The following is a 15,960-nucleotide window of genomic DNA, read 5'->3' as shown; positions in this document are numbered from 1 at the left end:
TAAATAAATAATTAAACATGTTTTTTAAAAAATAGGTAATTCCTACAGTTTCCAATAAACTCAAAATCTCAATAACATTCTTCTCTCCAGTTCTGACTTGGGTTTTACTATTGGAAAAAAAAAAATTGAAACCCGCTTCCTGCTTCCGGTCCAGAAGAAACGTGCGCATGCGCAGTGCCTCTCACAACACACGTGTTGCAACCAGCAGTAACACAGTACGTATTCTTAACGTTGTGCGTTAGGGGTAGTGTTGCAATATATTTTTTGTTTTTATTATTATTTTTATTTTATTTGTATTTCAAGCTTTTGTTTCAAGCCTGTAGGTGTTTGTCCTCTGTGAAGCATTCGCCGAGAGGACCTGATAAAATCTCTAAAATCATGGTGAGTATCAAAACCAGTTGCTGCTTTAGACACGATCCTCTATCCATGTAAATAAATGTGTAACTAAAACAGCTAGCGGCTTATCTAACTCCACATTAGTGTAAATACTTATGATGATGATGATGATGATGATCTATGTTAAGTAGAGTATAGTTAGTCTTAAACCTGTGGATTATTCTGAACTCACATGATGATCATTGGCCCTGTACTTTGTGTAGACTTGTGTAGGTAATGCATGAAATCGAAAACTAGGCTTAGTTTCACATTTAAGTCTGTGATCTGCAATCCTCAGCATTTTATTTGCCTTCCTTTCAGACTGAAACTGAAGTCAATCCCAAGGCCTACCCTTTGGCTGATGCTACTCTGAGCAAAACTATACTGGATCTTGTGCAGCAGGCATCCAACTACAAGCAGCTGCGCAAAGGAGCAAACGAGGGTAAGAGTTCCCCCACAAGCAATTAATGTACAGTAAAGTTTACACATGGATCTATGAGACTTCTTACTTGGATCTGATCTGACTCCTGTTCTTGGTATACTCGGCGTTAGGTCCAGCTGCAGTGCACTGAGGCAAAAAAAGAAGCCAAGATTATGTTTTCCTCAGACATTTGGCAGATCATTCAAAATTAGGATCCACATTAATTCATTTTCTGTGCCAGCAGGTCTGAAAGTAGTGCAAGCTGCAAGGCAAATAACAGGTTTATATACTGTATAACCAAATGTTTTTGGATACCTGATCATCACAGTTCATATGTGCTTGTTGAGTGTCTCATTCCAGATTTAGTCCCCCTTTGCTGTTATAATAACCTCCACTCTTCTAGGAAGGCTTTCCATTAGATTTTGGAGCGTGGCTGTGGGGATTTGTGATCACTCAGCTACAAGAGCATTAGTGAGGTCGGGCACTGATGTTGGGTGAGGAGGCCAGGGGTTCAGTTGGTGATCCAATTTATTCCAGTGGTGTTCGTTGGGGTTGAGGTGAAGGATGCTCGAGTTCTTCCACTCCAAACTTGGCAAACCATGTCTTCATGGAGCTCGCTTTGTTCACAGGGGTATTGTCATGCTGGAGCAGGTCCCTTAATTCCACTGAAGGGAAATTGTAATGCTACAGCATATGAAGACATCCTATACACTTATGTGCCTCCATCTTTGTGACAACAGTTTGGTTAAGACTCGCATATGGGTGTCATGGTCAGGTGTCCACATACATTTGGCCAGATAGTGTATTAATGTGTTCATTCTAACATCTCATACACAGGGACTTGTTTGCAAACATGATCTAAGTTTAATAATAAACACAAAGAACACTGTATAAATGTTAATAGGGCAAAGCCTTCTGTAAGGAGACAGAACATCATTTAACATTTACAGGAGGAGTTCCTGTGTCAGCACTTTGTAACAGACGTAATAGAGAAGACTTTGTTTTCCATGTAGACAACCTGGAGCATCTCTAAATCACCCTGCTGAATGCTATAAATGTAAATGGTATGTAAAATGTAATGGCTTGTTTATGCCTGGTACTGTATTTAATGCTCTTTTGGTATCGTTCACAGCCACTAAAACACTGAACCGTGGAATTTCTGAGTTCATCGTTATGGCCGCTGATGCTGAACCACTGGAGATTATTCTACACCTTCCTTTACTATGTGAGGACAAAAATGTGCCTTACGTCTTCGTGAGGTCCAAGCAGGCCCTTGGACGAGCTTGTGGTGTGTCAAGACCAGTTATTGCCACATCGGTCACCATTAAGGAAGGATCGCAGCTGAAACCTCAGATCCAGTCTGTGCAAATGGCGATTGAGAGACTGTTGGTGTGAGCCTGTTGTGATTATTATTAATTTTTAAAATTTTTAACTTGAAAGTCGAGTTAATGTTTGTGTTTAATTTCTGTAACCTTTGTGCTGTCCTCATGATTAAGGAGTTTTTCCTTTGTCATGAGCAGGTATAGGGAAAGTAATATGATAACCAATTTCAATTGGGTTACAGTGTTGTATCCCAAATGTAATAATGATTATGATTTCTAATTTTCATATAAATGGCTGCAATACGTTATTGAGATCAGGGCTTTTTGATTTACATTTCATCACTAGCTGATGTGTTGCTCTTATATGTGACATTACATTTACTCCTGTTTTTTGTATGCAAAAATAAATATTAGAAATGTGATAATTGCTCAAGTGTTGTTTATTTAGTGAGGGATTATTCTTAGCTCAGCAGTGACAATAAAACTAGACATCTACATTTCTTTGTGTGTACATCACTGCTGTGCTTGATGCGCTTGTACACACCACACACTATCTCTCAACTTCAGGCAAATATTGATACAAGATGGACATATTGTACTTACTGAAGTGGCCATTGAGTATACCGTACATATTTACAATCCATTCAACAGGGTACAGACCTAACAGACTGCCATGATTTATTTATTTATTTATTTAATCAATAAGAAAATAGGATTTATAAACAATAACATTTGTATTATCATGTGCTAACAAGAAGTACAATCCAGACACAAGTCCTCATCATTCATTCATCTTAAGTAACTGATTTATCCTGGGCAGGGTGGAGCTTGAACTGGGAGCACTGGATGGGAAGCCAGTCCATCACAGGGCTCTCTCTCTCTCACACACACACAAACATTTTTTAAGATAATAATTAATAATTAAATAATAATTAAATAAATAATTAAATAATTCATTATTTAAAAATTGCATTCTAGAGGCCTAAGACAAAAGATTACGCTTTTTAGCATTTTTATTGTCATAATATTGATTGATTCAGAGTAAATAAGTCATCTTTCAAGTATTTTGATTCCAGTATAAAAAGTTTTCACAGAAACAATCGATTATTGAAAACATATTCTGCGTTTTGTCTTCAATTAAGACACCAAAAACAACCCGTTTTCGATTTATTTCAGCTAATGCTGACGTAAAAACAGATTTACTTCCGGGTTCGTAGAGCATGGCTGTCAGGTGGGCGGGGCCTGTCATGGTGTACACGAATGCACCGTTTAGTTCAAAGTCGAAGTCAGAAGCGAGTACAGGCTGTACGAGACATCTCCTGGCTGAAGAGTTTGGAGTTAAAAAAAATGACAGAACAGCCCGTGTTTCTAAACAACGATGTCGTTGCACCTCTCCTTAGTTACGACGATTTGATCCCGCGCCTGGAAGAAGTTTTGGGAAAGTTTTCCCGGAGCGACAGTTCAGATGTGGTGCAGCCCGTGAGATCTGTGATCCCCATCCAAAATCACAGCGGGTATGAGCATGATCCTTCACACTCAGAATCAGACCATACATCTAACTGATCATTTCACTGATTTCTGTACACAGGTTTCTGGGGATGATGCCTGCATACATTGCACATGAGGACACTTTGTGCATGAAGATGGTGGCTTTCTACAGACGTGAAGAAAGCTTAAATTTACCATCCACACAAGCCACTGTGTTACTCTTTAACCCTGAATATGGCAATGTCACAGTGGTTAGTCCAGGAAATCAACAACCCTTACAGCAAACTTGCCCAGAATTTCCTATAGTGTGTGTATAGAGGGATAAAATTGACATACTTGAGTGTAAACTGATTTATTACAGCTAAAGTATAACTAATATAAATAATACTATAATATAGGGCACAATGCTATATACACAGTATATTGCTTTAGTATTCACTTCCGCTACAGCCGTAGTCTTAAACACCACAAAGCTATTCTGTATGGAAAAAGTGTCCTATGAAATCCCACTTGGAGTTTGCTGCTAAAAGGCATGCTGTAGGTAGGTTTTTGGGTCTGATGAGACCAAAACTGAACAGCGTTTTGTTCTTGGGACAAAGTGCTACGTTTGATTCTCATCAGCACAGTGAAGCACAGTGGCGGTAGCATCAGTTTGAGTGTTACCTTTGGGCTTTTGCTTCCCTGACTAATGCCCTCTTTAACCAGTCACTCACTTGGTGAATGTCCTCCTGATGAAGGACTAGTGATTGATGCTTTGTCCTGAGCTTGTTTTGATAGCTCCGTGGTCTTCACGATGCCGTTTCTTTAGGTATTTTCCCCTCTAACAAACTCATATCACATGACACTATAAATGCTCACAGGTGAAGTCTATTCAGTAAATTACGTGACTATGGAGATAGTTGCAGACAATTTTGCAGATTATACCGATCCCTCAATATCATGGGCTATTTTGTGTGAATTTATAACATATATAATCCCAGTTATATCCATTTCAGGTCTAGATTGTAACACTACAAAGAGTGGAAACGTTTAAGAGGGGGTGAATACTTATTGAAGGCACTGTAAGACATTACCATAGTATAACTATATACGAAAATATACACATGGATGACTGATATATACTGTAGTTACTGTAGTTGTTTTTTTCTCTTGGACAGGTTATGGATGGAACAGATATCACCCATAAAAGAACAGCAGCTGTGTCAGCCATTTCTGCTAAAGTAAGTCCCTTATTAAGCTATTGGATATCAGGTTATATAGTGTCACAATATGATGCAGGCGTGACACTTAAACACTGTTTTTCTTCCACTAGCTTCTGATGCCAGCTCAGTCGGACGTCTTGTGCATCCTCGGCTGTGGACACCAGGCTTCCAGCCATTATGAAATCTTCACACAGCTTTTTTCCTTTAAAGAGGTAACTCCATCCATCCAAAGGTGAAAACATCCATCAGTTCTGTTTCACTTTGCGATATGCCATAGCTGCACCTCAGTGTTCAGAGTAGGAATGTTTGGCAATATACCACATGCCACATTACACCACCCCATGGTTGATTGACTTATTGCATGGACATTCCATAAACCTAAATGTAACTATAAATGGATGCAAGCACTTTGTATGGCGCTTTAGTAAATGGATTTGTGTAAAAATGTAATTGTTGGCAAATTACGGTGGTACAAGAGGAATAAAATACTACAGGACTTTGGTGCGGTTGAGCCAAATCACACCATTATTATTATTATTATTATTATTATTCCTGACATATTCAATACACATTGTTATTCTAGACACCTTAAAATATTGTGCTAAAAGGCATGTGTAGGTAGATATTTGGGTCTGGTGAGACCAAAACTGAATGTTTTGTTGGTCTTGGGACAAAGTGCTACGTTTGACTCATCACCCTGAGAACTTCATCAGCACAGTGAAGCACAGTGGCGGTAGCATCATGTTGAGTGTTACCTTTGTGCTCTTGCTTCTCTGACTAATGCCCTCGTTACCCAGTCACTCTAATGGAGGACTACTGATCGATACTTGTTCGGAACTTTTTCAGCTGCTTTTTAACAGCACCAGATTCATCTGTTATATTATGATAACCTATGATAAGGTTATTTAGTTATAAATTATTTAATATTTTTACGTGTAGTATGTATTATAATTCACTGTATTATAATTAGGTGCGTGTGTGGAGCCGGAGGTTGGAGACAGCTGAGCGGTTTGCTGCGGGTGTCCCCGGTCCTGTTAAAGTATTTTCTTCTGCCAAAGAGGCAGTGCATGGAGCGGACATCATCGTTACCGTCACTAATTCTAGTGAACCAGTGCTGTTTGGGGAGTGGGTTAAACCCGGTGCTCATGTTGCAGGTTAGAACCATCTGCATCTGCATCTTTCGGCATGGCACATTAATTAAAAACAATTTCATACAGGTATAGTGTAACATTTCTCTGCAACCTTAGCGGTAGGGGCTTGTCGGCCAGACTGGAGAGAACTCGACGACGTGCTGATGAGAGACGCTGTAATTTACGTGGACAGCAGAGACGGAGCCGCAGTGGAGTCAGGAGACATCATTCTGTCTGGGGTAAGCCTGCACTTCGTCACTGATTATTTATAGCTTCATATACAGCGACTCATTTAAAATGAAATTCAGAAAACATGCAAGGTGTTCTTAATCATAACTTTATTGTCCTGTTTGGAATCACAGCAATAATATCTGTAGTAATCACTTTCACCAGTACTCATGATTGAATACGCACTTAGTTTTAAACATTTAAGCACAAACTCCACTTCTTGCCAGTTTGTTCTGGGGACATGCCTGCGGAAAAAAATAAATGTATTAACTTCAAGGGTTAATCTGAATCTAATTTTGGTGTTCCTCCAGGCAGAAGTTTTTGCTGAACTTGGAGAAGTTTTAAATGGAACTCGACCTGCGTTGCGCAACAAGACGACAGTGTTTAAGTCACTGGGTAAATACTTTCCGTTTAGGACAGGCAAAATTAGGCTCAAGGAAGAAGTCGCACTGTTTTTCATAAGTAGACAGAGTTCCTGCTGATAAGAAAATATAAACTGCTAAGTCTCATTAATGTTTGCTTTCTTGCTAGATGACTTGAGATTTACTTTTGTTTCCCCTGAGACAATAAAAGGGGCTCTATTTAAAGCTTGACTGTTTCCAGCTAGTGATGATTCAGTCTTAGAAATGAAACATACTTAAAGTATATTCGCTAAGATCTGTTTCTGCTTGTTGCTCATACATGCTTATAAACGACTGGCAAAAACTATGAGTCAAGTGTTGAGAAAATCATCAGCTGCTGGGTGTAAAGTGAAGTGGATTAAGTATGGTTTCTCTTTTGCAATGCAGGAATGGGGATACAAGATGCAGTCGCTGCTAAGCTTGTGTTTGACAAGTGGAAGAGCAGCCAGTGACGGACATGACGTGAAGCGTCAGCAGAGAGAGAAACTCTCATTTCAGAAACGGAGCACAAAGAGACATGAAGTAAATCTCTATTCACCAGACATAATCATGACAGTGGAAACTAATTCACTAACTGATTAACACTTGTATGAAATCATTAAAGCTTGGGACAGAGGACACTGTTTTTCATTAATACATTAGAAGTGTAGTGGTGTACACACTAAAAACAAACAATTCAGACATGATTGAAATTTTACATAAGAAATAGAGAGGGGAAAAAAAAAAATAAAGCCATCTGTTGGGAATGGTTCTCGACTTGTTATTAAAGTATCTTTGTTCTCTTGTGTCCTCTCAATGTTGAAAGGAATTTCAATTAAACTTGCTTATCCAAGATACACTACGGAATTTCATACTGACAGCAGATTTTGGACAAACAGCTCTCGTTCTATATGCTTACAAAACATCTATCCGTTTATCACCCAAACTACAGACTTTATACAATACTGTGTTGCAATAAAAACATCTTTCACAATGACTGCACATATTATAATAAGCATAGAGCCAAATTCTGTTTTGTAATTTAGAGTGCTCAGATGACAGTGAATCAGTGAAAATGTGCTCCCCCCCCTGCCTCCTAGTGTAAGATTTATGTACCAAATGCTTGACCCCAATATGTACACTAAATAATGAGTATACTAATAAAACAAACAAACAAAAAAATCCTAAAAGCAATTCCCAAATTTCCCCTCAGGGATCAATAACCTTTATCTATCTATCTCATAAGCAGTCAGCAACTTATACATTGTGGACTTGTAAACAAGTCAAGGAGTTTAACTTTTTTTTTAAATTAGTGTTTAGAGAATAAGCAAAAGCTATTTTAGGTAGCCTTGCATTTTTGGCAAGTTTTCATTTTCTATAAAAAAAAAAAAAACAACAACAAAAAACAGTGTGTGAACAAAATATAAAGGCTCTCATGGATGGAATAAAGAAAAAAAAAAAGATCATTTGGTTTACCTTTACATAAACATGAAAAACACATTATTAAAAGGCAGCAGGAATTACGAAGGGTGAATGGACATAATGAGGAAAAGTGTCCCCATCTCCTGGAGACAAACTCTAGGATCCTAAAACAGACTTGGAGAAGCAATTCTAATTAGAATTACAATAGTTAAGAAAGACATACGGGTATGCTTCCCTCTTTCTCCCAACACATCTTCCCTCCCCACTGTTCCCGACATCTCTCCTCAGGCAAGTGCAGACTGCAGACGGTTCTTTACGAACGGCCTCTTCAGAGGACAAGGCACTTCGGCTTCGGCTTTTTGACGGGCGGTGGGCACAGGACTGCGCGGATGGCTTCGTCGAACACCGTCTTAAGGCCACGCTGAGTTAAGGCTGAGCATTCCAGATATTTCACAGAACCTGGACATAGATTAGAAACGTATCGAATAGTGCAATCGCATACACAAAATGCATGGTTCATGGGATGCCACATACAAGAAAACCAAGCACAAATAGTGCACGTGTGTGCAAAGCTACAGGTACACGCTAACTAAATTCTAAGTAGCTATTAGGGTAAATTAAAAATCGCATAATTGTGCAAGTTGGAGCAAACGATTCGTTTTTGAAACTGTAAACCCGACAGGCTTTATCATTAACTCTACTACTAACCTATTTCTTTAGCCATAGCAAGGCCTTGTGGGTAAGTAATGGGGGTGAGTTTCTTTTCTTTCAGCTTCTCAATAGTGTCCTTGTCGTCTCTTAGGTCGATCTTGGTCCCAACAAGAATCATTGGGGTGTTGGGGCAGTGATGTCTAACCTCAGGATACCACTGTGGGGGGAAAAAAGAGCAGACAGCTCACTCAGACTTCACACAAATATATATTTCTTTAATAAGTAAACCTGCTTGGACATGGCTCTGAAACTTGACATCACTGTCAAAGCATTATCCACTGTGTGAGAAGCTAAACACACACACACACTTACCCAGATCACAGAGATAGACTGATACTGTAACAGGTTTAAAATAAGAACACCGTCATAGGTTAATCACGAGTTTGAAACGCCAAAGGAGATTAAATCGAGACATGCAGGGACTGTATAATTTTTGAAATGACACAAGCATCCATTCTGCCTTAAAAAGACCATTCTTCCTGGATGCATGACGTTTACCTGTCCGTCTTTCAATTTATAAACCGCATGGTTAAGTATTATTTCTCGCCATGTTTGTTTCAGGCAATAATTTTTTTTAGCCGTTCAATTCCGGTAGCAAGTTAATTAGTAACCAAAATGTACTCAAATCTACATCTTATCAGTCACACTACTGTGGTTGACAGGAAGTGGTGTTACTGTCAAACAAAATCTACATTTTCACATAGTGTAACTGGGTGGATGGTTCAGGAAATAAAAGCTTTCAAAGCTGTGATAAATAAATAAGTATGGTGATCCATATTTTCCCAATAGTCGGATTGCGTTAGAAGGGAGTTGGTGCAAAAGTGTGAGCAACCACTGACCTATGCTGCACTAAATCCAGCCGACATCCATCACGCATTGAACCGACATTCACCTTCATCCAGTTTAATACAGTGGCTCTTCATTTATTCTCTTACTCAAACACATCACCATGATAACTCGCCTACAAACCCAGTCCCAATTACTGCACCTCTCAGGTGATGTGATGAGTCAACTTTTGAGGCCCGTAATCTTCAAAACATACACACACACACACAACATTACAGCCACAAGACTCTGTGCACACAAAATACTGGAACTGCTTTATGCAATACTCCAGACCAGACACATTATATCGGGCTCTTCCTCTTTCCTTGCCATCCAGATGTTCTTCTACACGTGTCCAACACTTCATTTAATTTTACTTTCTTAACCACACAGGTTCGATAGGGGAGCTACTTACTTTGGCACGGACGTTCTCAAACGAGGCAGGGCTCACCAGCGAGAAGCAAATTAAAAACACGTCCTATAGAAATCAGAGAGAGAGAGAAAAAACAAAACACTCAAATATGAGATGAAACTTCATCAGAAATATAGAATATGCAAGATCATTTCCGTTCCCTTTCCTGATTCAGCACTGCATTGTGGAACTGGTATGAAAGTAGAAACAGAGAGATCTTTAATAGGTAGTAGAGTGCAAACAGAGGAAGCATTCAGTTTCATTACCAGAATAAGTAGTGGTTAGGACACAATAAGATACTTTATGCACCGCGAAACACATAAGCACAGATTTTTCATTACAATTGGCACTGGCACGACAGGCTCATATGGGGAGTTGGGGGTGGGGATGGAATGAAGCGCTGTACCGTTTGAGGATAGGAGAGAGGCCTGAGTCTGTCATAGTCCTCCTGTCCTGCTGTGTCCCACAGCCCCAAGTTCACTGGCTTCCCATCTACCATCACATTTGCAGAATAATTATCAAACCTAGAGAGAGAGAGAAATAGAGAGAATGAATGAATGAATGAATTTGTTTGAATGTACATGACAAATACTTCTACTGAACACAGTGTGGTTGAGAAATGAATGGACACACAATAAGAGGCTGTTCAGAGTGGATTTTCAGGACTTTAACACAGGAGAGTATAATGTTACTCACACTGTGGGGATGTATTCTCCGGGGAAGGCGTTGGTGGTGTAGCTGATCAGAAGGCATGTTTTTCCGACTGCCCTGTATTTTAAAAAATAAAATAAAAACCATCCGCTAAGAAAAAGTGTACATTATTGGTGTTACAGCGTACCATGATACCAAATTTCAAATAGCACCAGTGTTAATATTGCCCTATACTGGATAAGAAAACATTTTCAAATGTAGAGATACTACAAGATTTTTTTAAAACACAGATCTCTCTAGTTTTATGGAAAATGACGGTTCTAATTAAATAAGTCATTTAATGTGATTTGATCGATTATTTTACATGACAAAGATATTTAGCTCTAAAGTAATAAAGTTTTAAACATTAAATGGCCACTTCTCAATGTTTTAAAACACACACAGGCGAGCGTCTATCCTCAAACAGTAAAGTGCCGTATTTATATGGACCCTGCGAAAGTATTGGAACAGCAAGGCCAATTCTGTTTGCTATACAGTGAAGACATTTGGGTTTGGGATCAAAAGATGAATTATGAGACGACATAAGAATTACAGCTTTCATTTCCTCATATTTCATCTAGATGTGTTAAACAACTCAGAATATGGCACCTTTCGTTTGGACCCACCCTTTTTTTCCAGTGATCAAAAATATTGGAACATGCGACTGATAGGTGTTTCTTGCTACCCAGGTGCACTCTGTTAAACTGATTCTTTAAAGAATTAATAGCTCTGAATGTCTACTCTTGGTTTGAGCCCTAGGTTTTGCCTGTGAAGACTGCATTTGTTGTTAAAAAGGATAAACCAACATGAAGACTTTTCTCTAAGGGAGAAAAGCAAGCTACTGTGAAGCTGAGAAAAGTGGGAAAATCAATCAGAGGCATTACACAAACATTGGCCACAGCCAACACAACCATTTGGAATGTCCTGAAAAGGAAAGAAACCACTGGTGTACTAACAACCAGACACGGAACAGGTCGGCCAAGGAAAACAACAGCAGTTGATGACAAACATTGTGAGAGCTGTGAAGAAAAACCCAAAAATGACACAGTGACATCAACAACCTCCACGGGGAAGGGGTGAAGGTCTCACAAAAGACTTCAAGTGCAGAAATATAGTGGCAGAATTCTACAGTCTACAGAAACAATCCGTTTTCCAATTTACAGAGAAATGCATCCAATCTAACTGGGAGGAACTTCATCATGCAGCAAGACGATACCCCAAAACACACTACCAACACAACAATGACCTTCATCAGGAGGAAAAAGTGGAAGGTTTTAGACTGGCCAAGTCAGTCACCGGACCTTAACCCAGTTGAGCAGCATTTCACCTCCTGAAGAGGTGACTGAAAGGAGAAAGTCCCCTGAAACAACCAACATCTGAAAGAGGCTGCCGTAAAAGCCTGGAAAAGCATCACAAAAGAAGAAACCAACAGTTTGGTGATGTCAATGAGTCACAGGCTTTATGCCATTACTGCAAGCAAGGGATACGCAACCAAATATCAAGTGTTATTTACTTTAAGACTATCTGTTACGATACGTCTACTCATCTAAAAAATTTGGTAGTCTGCCACCAAAGGCACCATGTTCTGAGTTGTTGTAACACATCTAGATGTAAATATGAGGAAATGAAAGCTGAAATTTTTATCTGTCATCTCATAATTCATCGTTTGATCTCAAACCCAAATATCTTCGGTGTATAGTGAAAACAGAACTGGCCTTGTTGTTACAATACTTTCATACATCACACACACGCATTCAGTGGCATGTACAGAATATATTTATATAACATTAGAACACTATTTTGTGAAAAGTCAAACAGAACTTTATAAGCAGAAGTGCTTGACTGATCGAGCTCGGAATTATTTATATTCTTAAATTTATCACAGGATTATCTGAGCCTTTTCTGATTCATGTTCCCATAAAATCCTGACGCTTAAAAGGGTCCCCCCCGAGTTTAACATTTAGTTTATACCCTGAACTGCATGTCCCTAAAAGCTAGTTTACCCTTTAAACCAGGAGGTTTTTGTACAGACTTTTTTTTGGTAACCTTTCATTGTAAAAGAAATCCCATGTACCCCTCAGTACAGATTTATACATGTACAATAATGTTGTGTCTATTTATTAATGCTTTTTATTCCCGAACGGTCCAAAACACATTACGCCCAAGCTGACCTTGCTGTACTTGCAGACCTTTTGGTTTGTTGTTTGCAAGTCAACATTAAACCCATTCAATTTGAGGGACCAAACAGACCAAAAACTACACAAATACAACACCACCACCACCACCAACTCTATCAGTCAAAACAAACCAACCCCAGGCTCCACATTGAGAAGCACTGCTTTACACACATCTCTCCTACAACCTGAATGAAATGACTTTAGTTATTTAAATGGCTGTTTATAATGATATATCACTTTCATTAACAAAAGGTGAGAGGGTGTATTTATTTGAGAAACTTTTTTAAGTGGAAACTGTACTGTCTTGCTGACATGACACAACTATAACACTACTGAGGGGCCATGAAATGATCCAAACATATCTACATGTTTAAAACGCGAACTGGATAAACAGATTTGTTTAGCGACATGCACTTGTACTTATGACCAACCAATAACATTATATATAAAGATTATTAAGCGTGTTATTTATCGTTAAGCTTTTAACAACACAGGATTGACTCCATTATAAAGACAAACACTAAAGGAATGCGGAAAACTACCGGAGCCGAAGAACGTGCCTGAGTGTGCGTGAGAGAGAGAGAGAGGCAGAGAGAGAGGCAGAGAGAGAGAGAGAGAGAGAGAGAGAGAGCACGAGAGAGAACGAGAGAGACAGAGAGGCAGAGAGAGAGAGAGAGAGAGAGGGAGGCAGAGAGAGAGAGCGCGCGCGCGAGAGAGAGAGATGATATGAATCCTGCCATGTCTGATAGCTGTGCACGGTGATGTTGGGTTATTTAGTTTTCTAGGCTCTGCCTCTGAGTCTCATGACAAAGCTTCACAGTAACAGATGATAAGAATCACTAACAATGACATTAATTAATTAAGAAATTAATTAATTTAGTTAGTTAGTAATGTAAGGAGGCGCGAGGCTCTAAAGTAAATAAAGAGCAGGTAAATAAACACACACTCACCCGTCTCCGACCACCACACACTTTATGGCCTGCATGTCACTGCTAGTTGACCAGACTAAAGAAATAAACAAATAAATATATTTATATTTATATATATATATCTCTCTCTCTCTCTCTCTCTCACTGGAGTTAAACCGCCTTCACAACAACAGCAAAATCCCTACAGTAAATCAAACCGTATTATGAGAACTTCCTGTGTAAACTGAGTTAACAAACTGCCTTTTACTTAGCGAGAAAAGTTCCAGTTAAACAGACAGCAGCCACCACCCAGAAACAACTCGGAATAAACCTTTAACGCCCTCTTTTTGCTCCCATTGCCATGAACTCCTTCCCTCTGATTTTTTTTACTATCCGTATTATGACGGACATCGTCCTTGTACTATGATTGGCTAATAGTACTCACAAAGCTGATTGGACAGATTTACTGACCACAGGTGTCACTAACCAATCCTAATACAGAAGGCGGGGCTTATTCTGAAGCTGAGGGGGGAACGGGCGACGTAGGAATGTTTGTTGTTTTTGAGCGTTTCATTTCATTGAGGTGAAAGAATAGACGAGTGATTTACAAAACCATAAGAATGAATTAAATTCATATTGCGTACATTCCAGTGTTTATAGTTAGGCTCTGCTATTCTGTATGTATGTGTGTATATATATATATATATATATATATATATATATATATATATATATATATATATATAGAGAGAGAGAGAGAGAGAGAGAGAGAGAGAGAGAGATACACACACACACACACACACACACACATATATATATATAATTTATTTGTAAATAATCTCTTTCCCCCTCTTCTCCCTATATATATATATATATATATATATATATATATATATATATATATATACAGAGAGAGAGAGAGAGATACACACACACACACACATATATATATATATATATATAATTTATTTGTAAATAATCTCTTTCCCCCTCTTCTCCCTATATATATATATATATATATATATATATATATAGAGAGAGAGAGAGAGAGAGAGAGAGAGAGAGAGAGATACACACACACACACATATATATATATATATATATAATTTATTTGTAAATAATCTCTTTCCCCCTCTTCTCCCTATATATATATATATATATATATATATATAGAGAGAGAGAGAGAGAGAGAGAGAGAGAGAGAGAGAGATACACACACACACACATATATATATATATAATTTATTTGTAAATAATCTCTTTCCCCCTCTTCTCCCTATATATATATATATATATATATATATATATATATATATATATATATATGTATGTATGTATATGTATATATATATATATATATATGTATGTATGTATGTATTATATTGCACAGCTGTAGAGTACCTGGGGCTCACAAGAAGCACTACAATGCACAATGTTCTCACTAACATTTTGTGCATATGTCAAATAAACTTGAAACATACGTCCATCCATTGTACCGTTTATCCTACACAGGGGCATGGGGAAGCCTGGAACCTGTCCCAGGGGACACGGGGCACAAGACGGGGCACACCCTGGATGGGGTGCCAACGCATTGCAGGGCACAATCTCGTTCACACACACACACACACACACACACACACACACACACACAGAGCCTGGACAATTTGGAAATTTTTTCCTCTACATTGAGTGATTCCATTCTTTTTTTTCCCTCTACTTGATCTGGAAAAAGTATGCCATTAATTAAAATAATGTACTTTAATTAATTTGAGGTGTTTCATAAAGCTGGAAAGTTCATCTATTAAACAAAAATTGTTTTGTGCCATATCTGTGATTTGTTTATTTGCTACGAAGTAAAAAGGCGAGGTGAACATCCTCGGAGAGTGGCGATTCAATCATTTTTGCCAGGGGTTGTATAATCTGCACTCTCAGCCGTCACCCAGATGAGGATGGGTTTCCTTTTGTGTTTGGTTCTTCCTTCAAGTCGTTACTTTGCTGCCGTCATCTCTGGCTTGCTCACTAAGGATCAGTGTACCTGCATCATAAAATATACACCATATGGCCCAAAGTTTGTGGACACCTGACCATCACACCCGTACGTGCTTGTTGAACATCCCTTTCTAGATGTAATCCTGTTTAGCTGTGAACCTCCACTCTTCTGGGAAGGATTTCCACTAGATTTAGGAGCGTAGCTGTGGGGATTTGTGCCGATTCATTCAGCCAAAAGAGCATTAGTGAGGTCAGACAATGATATCAGGAGAGGAGTCC

The 15,960-nt window shown here is 38.7% G+C and overlaps 3 protein-coding genes across 6 annotated transcripts; 2 read left to right on the top strand and 1 right to left on the bottom strand.

The window, feature by feature from the left end:
- Window positions 1-148: 148 nt before the first annotated feature.
- On the top strand, window positions 149-2,543 carry snu13b (SNU13 homolog, small nuclear ribonucleoprotein b (U4/U6.U5)). The gene is made up of 4 exons (XM_053639908.1): window positions 149-215; window positions 304-381; window positions 697-817; window positions 1,929-2,543. Exons 1-4 carry the CDS (start codon window positions 168-170, stop codon window positions 2,189-2,191), a joined length of 510 nt encoding a protein of 169 aa, XP_053495883.1. The 5' UTR covers window positions 149-167; the 3' UTR covers window positions 2,192-2,543.
- Window positions 2,544-3,375: 832 nt separating this feature from the next.
- Window positions 3,376-7,313, top strand: crym (crystallin, mu). Of its 4 annotated transcripts, none has more exons than XM_053639934.1 (8): window positions 3,376-3,632; window positions 3,707-3,857; window positions 4,764-4,826; window positions 4,919-5,020; window positions 5,779-5,962; window positions 6,056-6,177; window positions 6,478-6,562; window positions 6,955-7,313. In XM_053639934.1, exons 1-8 carry the CDS (start codon window positions 3,379-3,381, stop codon window positions 7,017-7,019), a joined length of 1,026 nt encoding a protein of 341 aa, XP_053495909.1. In that variant the 5' UTR covers window positions 3,376-3,378; the 3' UTR covers window positions 7,020-7,313. The 4 variants fall into 4 exon arrangements, with proteins under 4 accessions (XP_053495909.1, XP_053495907.1, XP_053495908.1 ...); XM_053639932.1 differs by having other exon boundaries at window positions 3,707-3,911; XM_053639933.1 differs by having other exon boundaries at window positions 6,478-7,313.
- Window positions 6,260-14,056, bottom strand: LOC128617004 (ras-related C3 botulinum toxin substrate 1-like). Its single transcript, XM_053639936.1, has 6 exons — window positions 13,734-14,056; window positions 10,613-10,684; window positions 10,323-10,440; window positions 9,920-9,982; window positions 8,677-8,836; window positions 6,260-8,427 (listed from the first exon to the last, which is right to left on the bottom strand). The coding sequence occupies exons 1-6, from the start codon at window positions 13,766-13,768 to the stop codon at window positions 8,297-8,299; spliced, it is 579 nt and encodes a 192-aa protein (XP_053495911.1). The 5' UTR covers window positions 13,769-14,056; the 3' UTR covers window positions 6,260-8,296.
- Between the last annotated feature and the right edge of the window lie 1,904 nt (window positions 14,057-15,960).

Source organism: Ictalurus furcatus, chromosome 13 (genome assembly GCF_023375685.1).
Source record: "Ictalurus furcatus strain D&B chromosome 13, Billie_1.0, whole genome shotgun sequence".
In the NCBI taxonomy this organism is placed as follows: domain Eukaryota; kingdom Metazoa; phylum Chordata; class Actinopteri; order Siluriformes; family Ictaluridae; genus Ictalurus; species Ictalurus furcatus.
Note: the sequence above shows the minus strand (reverse complement) of the source record. Positions and strands in the feature narration are given on the sequence as shown.

What these genes read in the sequence shown, in the direction of transcription:
- crym (XM_053639931.1), top strand. Translation starts at nt 3,379, where the DNA reads ATGCACCGTTTAGTTCAAAGTCGAAGTCAGAAGCGAGTACAGGCTGTA. An exon ending in CCCATCCAAAATCACAGCGG is followed by an intron (nt 3,633 to 3,706) that starts GTATGAGCATGA and finishes TTCTGTACACAG; the next exon opens with GTTTCTGGGGATGATGCCTG. An exon ending in ACCCGGTGCTCATGTTGCAG is followed by an intron (nt 5,963 to 6,055) that starts GTTAGAACCATC and finishes CTGCAACCTTAG; the next exon opens with CGGTAGGGGCTTGTCGGCCA.
- snu13b (XM_053639908.1), top strand. Translation starts at nt 168, where the DNA reads ATGCGCAGTGCCTCTCACAACACACGTGTTGCAACCAGCAGTAACACA. An exon ending in TTGCAACCAGCAGTAACACA is followed by an intron (nt 216 to 303) that starts GTACGTATTCTT and finishes TTGTATTTCAAG; the next exon opens with CTTTTGTTTCAAGCCTGTAG. An exon ending in ATAAAATCTCTAAAATCATG is followed by an intron (nt 382 to 696) that starts GTGAGTATCAAA and finishes CCTTCCTTTCAG; the next exon opens with ACTGAAACTGAAGTCAATCC.
- LOC128617004 (XM_053639936.1), bottom strand. Translation starts at nt 13,768, where the DNA reads ATGCAGGCCATAAAGTGTGTGGTGGTCGGAGACGG. An exon ending in TGTGTGGTGGTCGGAGACGG is followed by an intron (nt 10,685 to 13,733) that starts GTGAGTGTGTGT and finishes TTTAAAATACAG; the next exon opens with GGCAGTCGGAAAAACATGCC. An exon ending in CTCTCTCCTATCCTCAAACG is followed by an intron (nt 9,983 to 10,322) that starts GTACAGCGCTTC and finishes TGATTTCTATAG; the next exon opens with GACGTGTTTTTAATTTGCTT.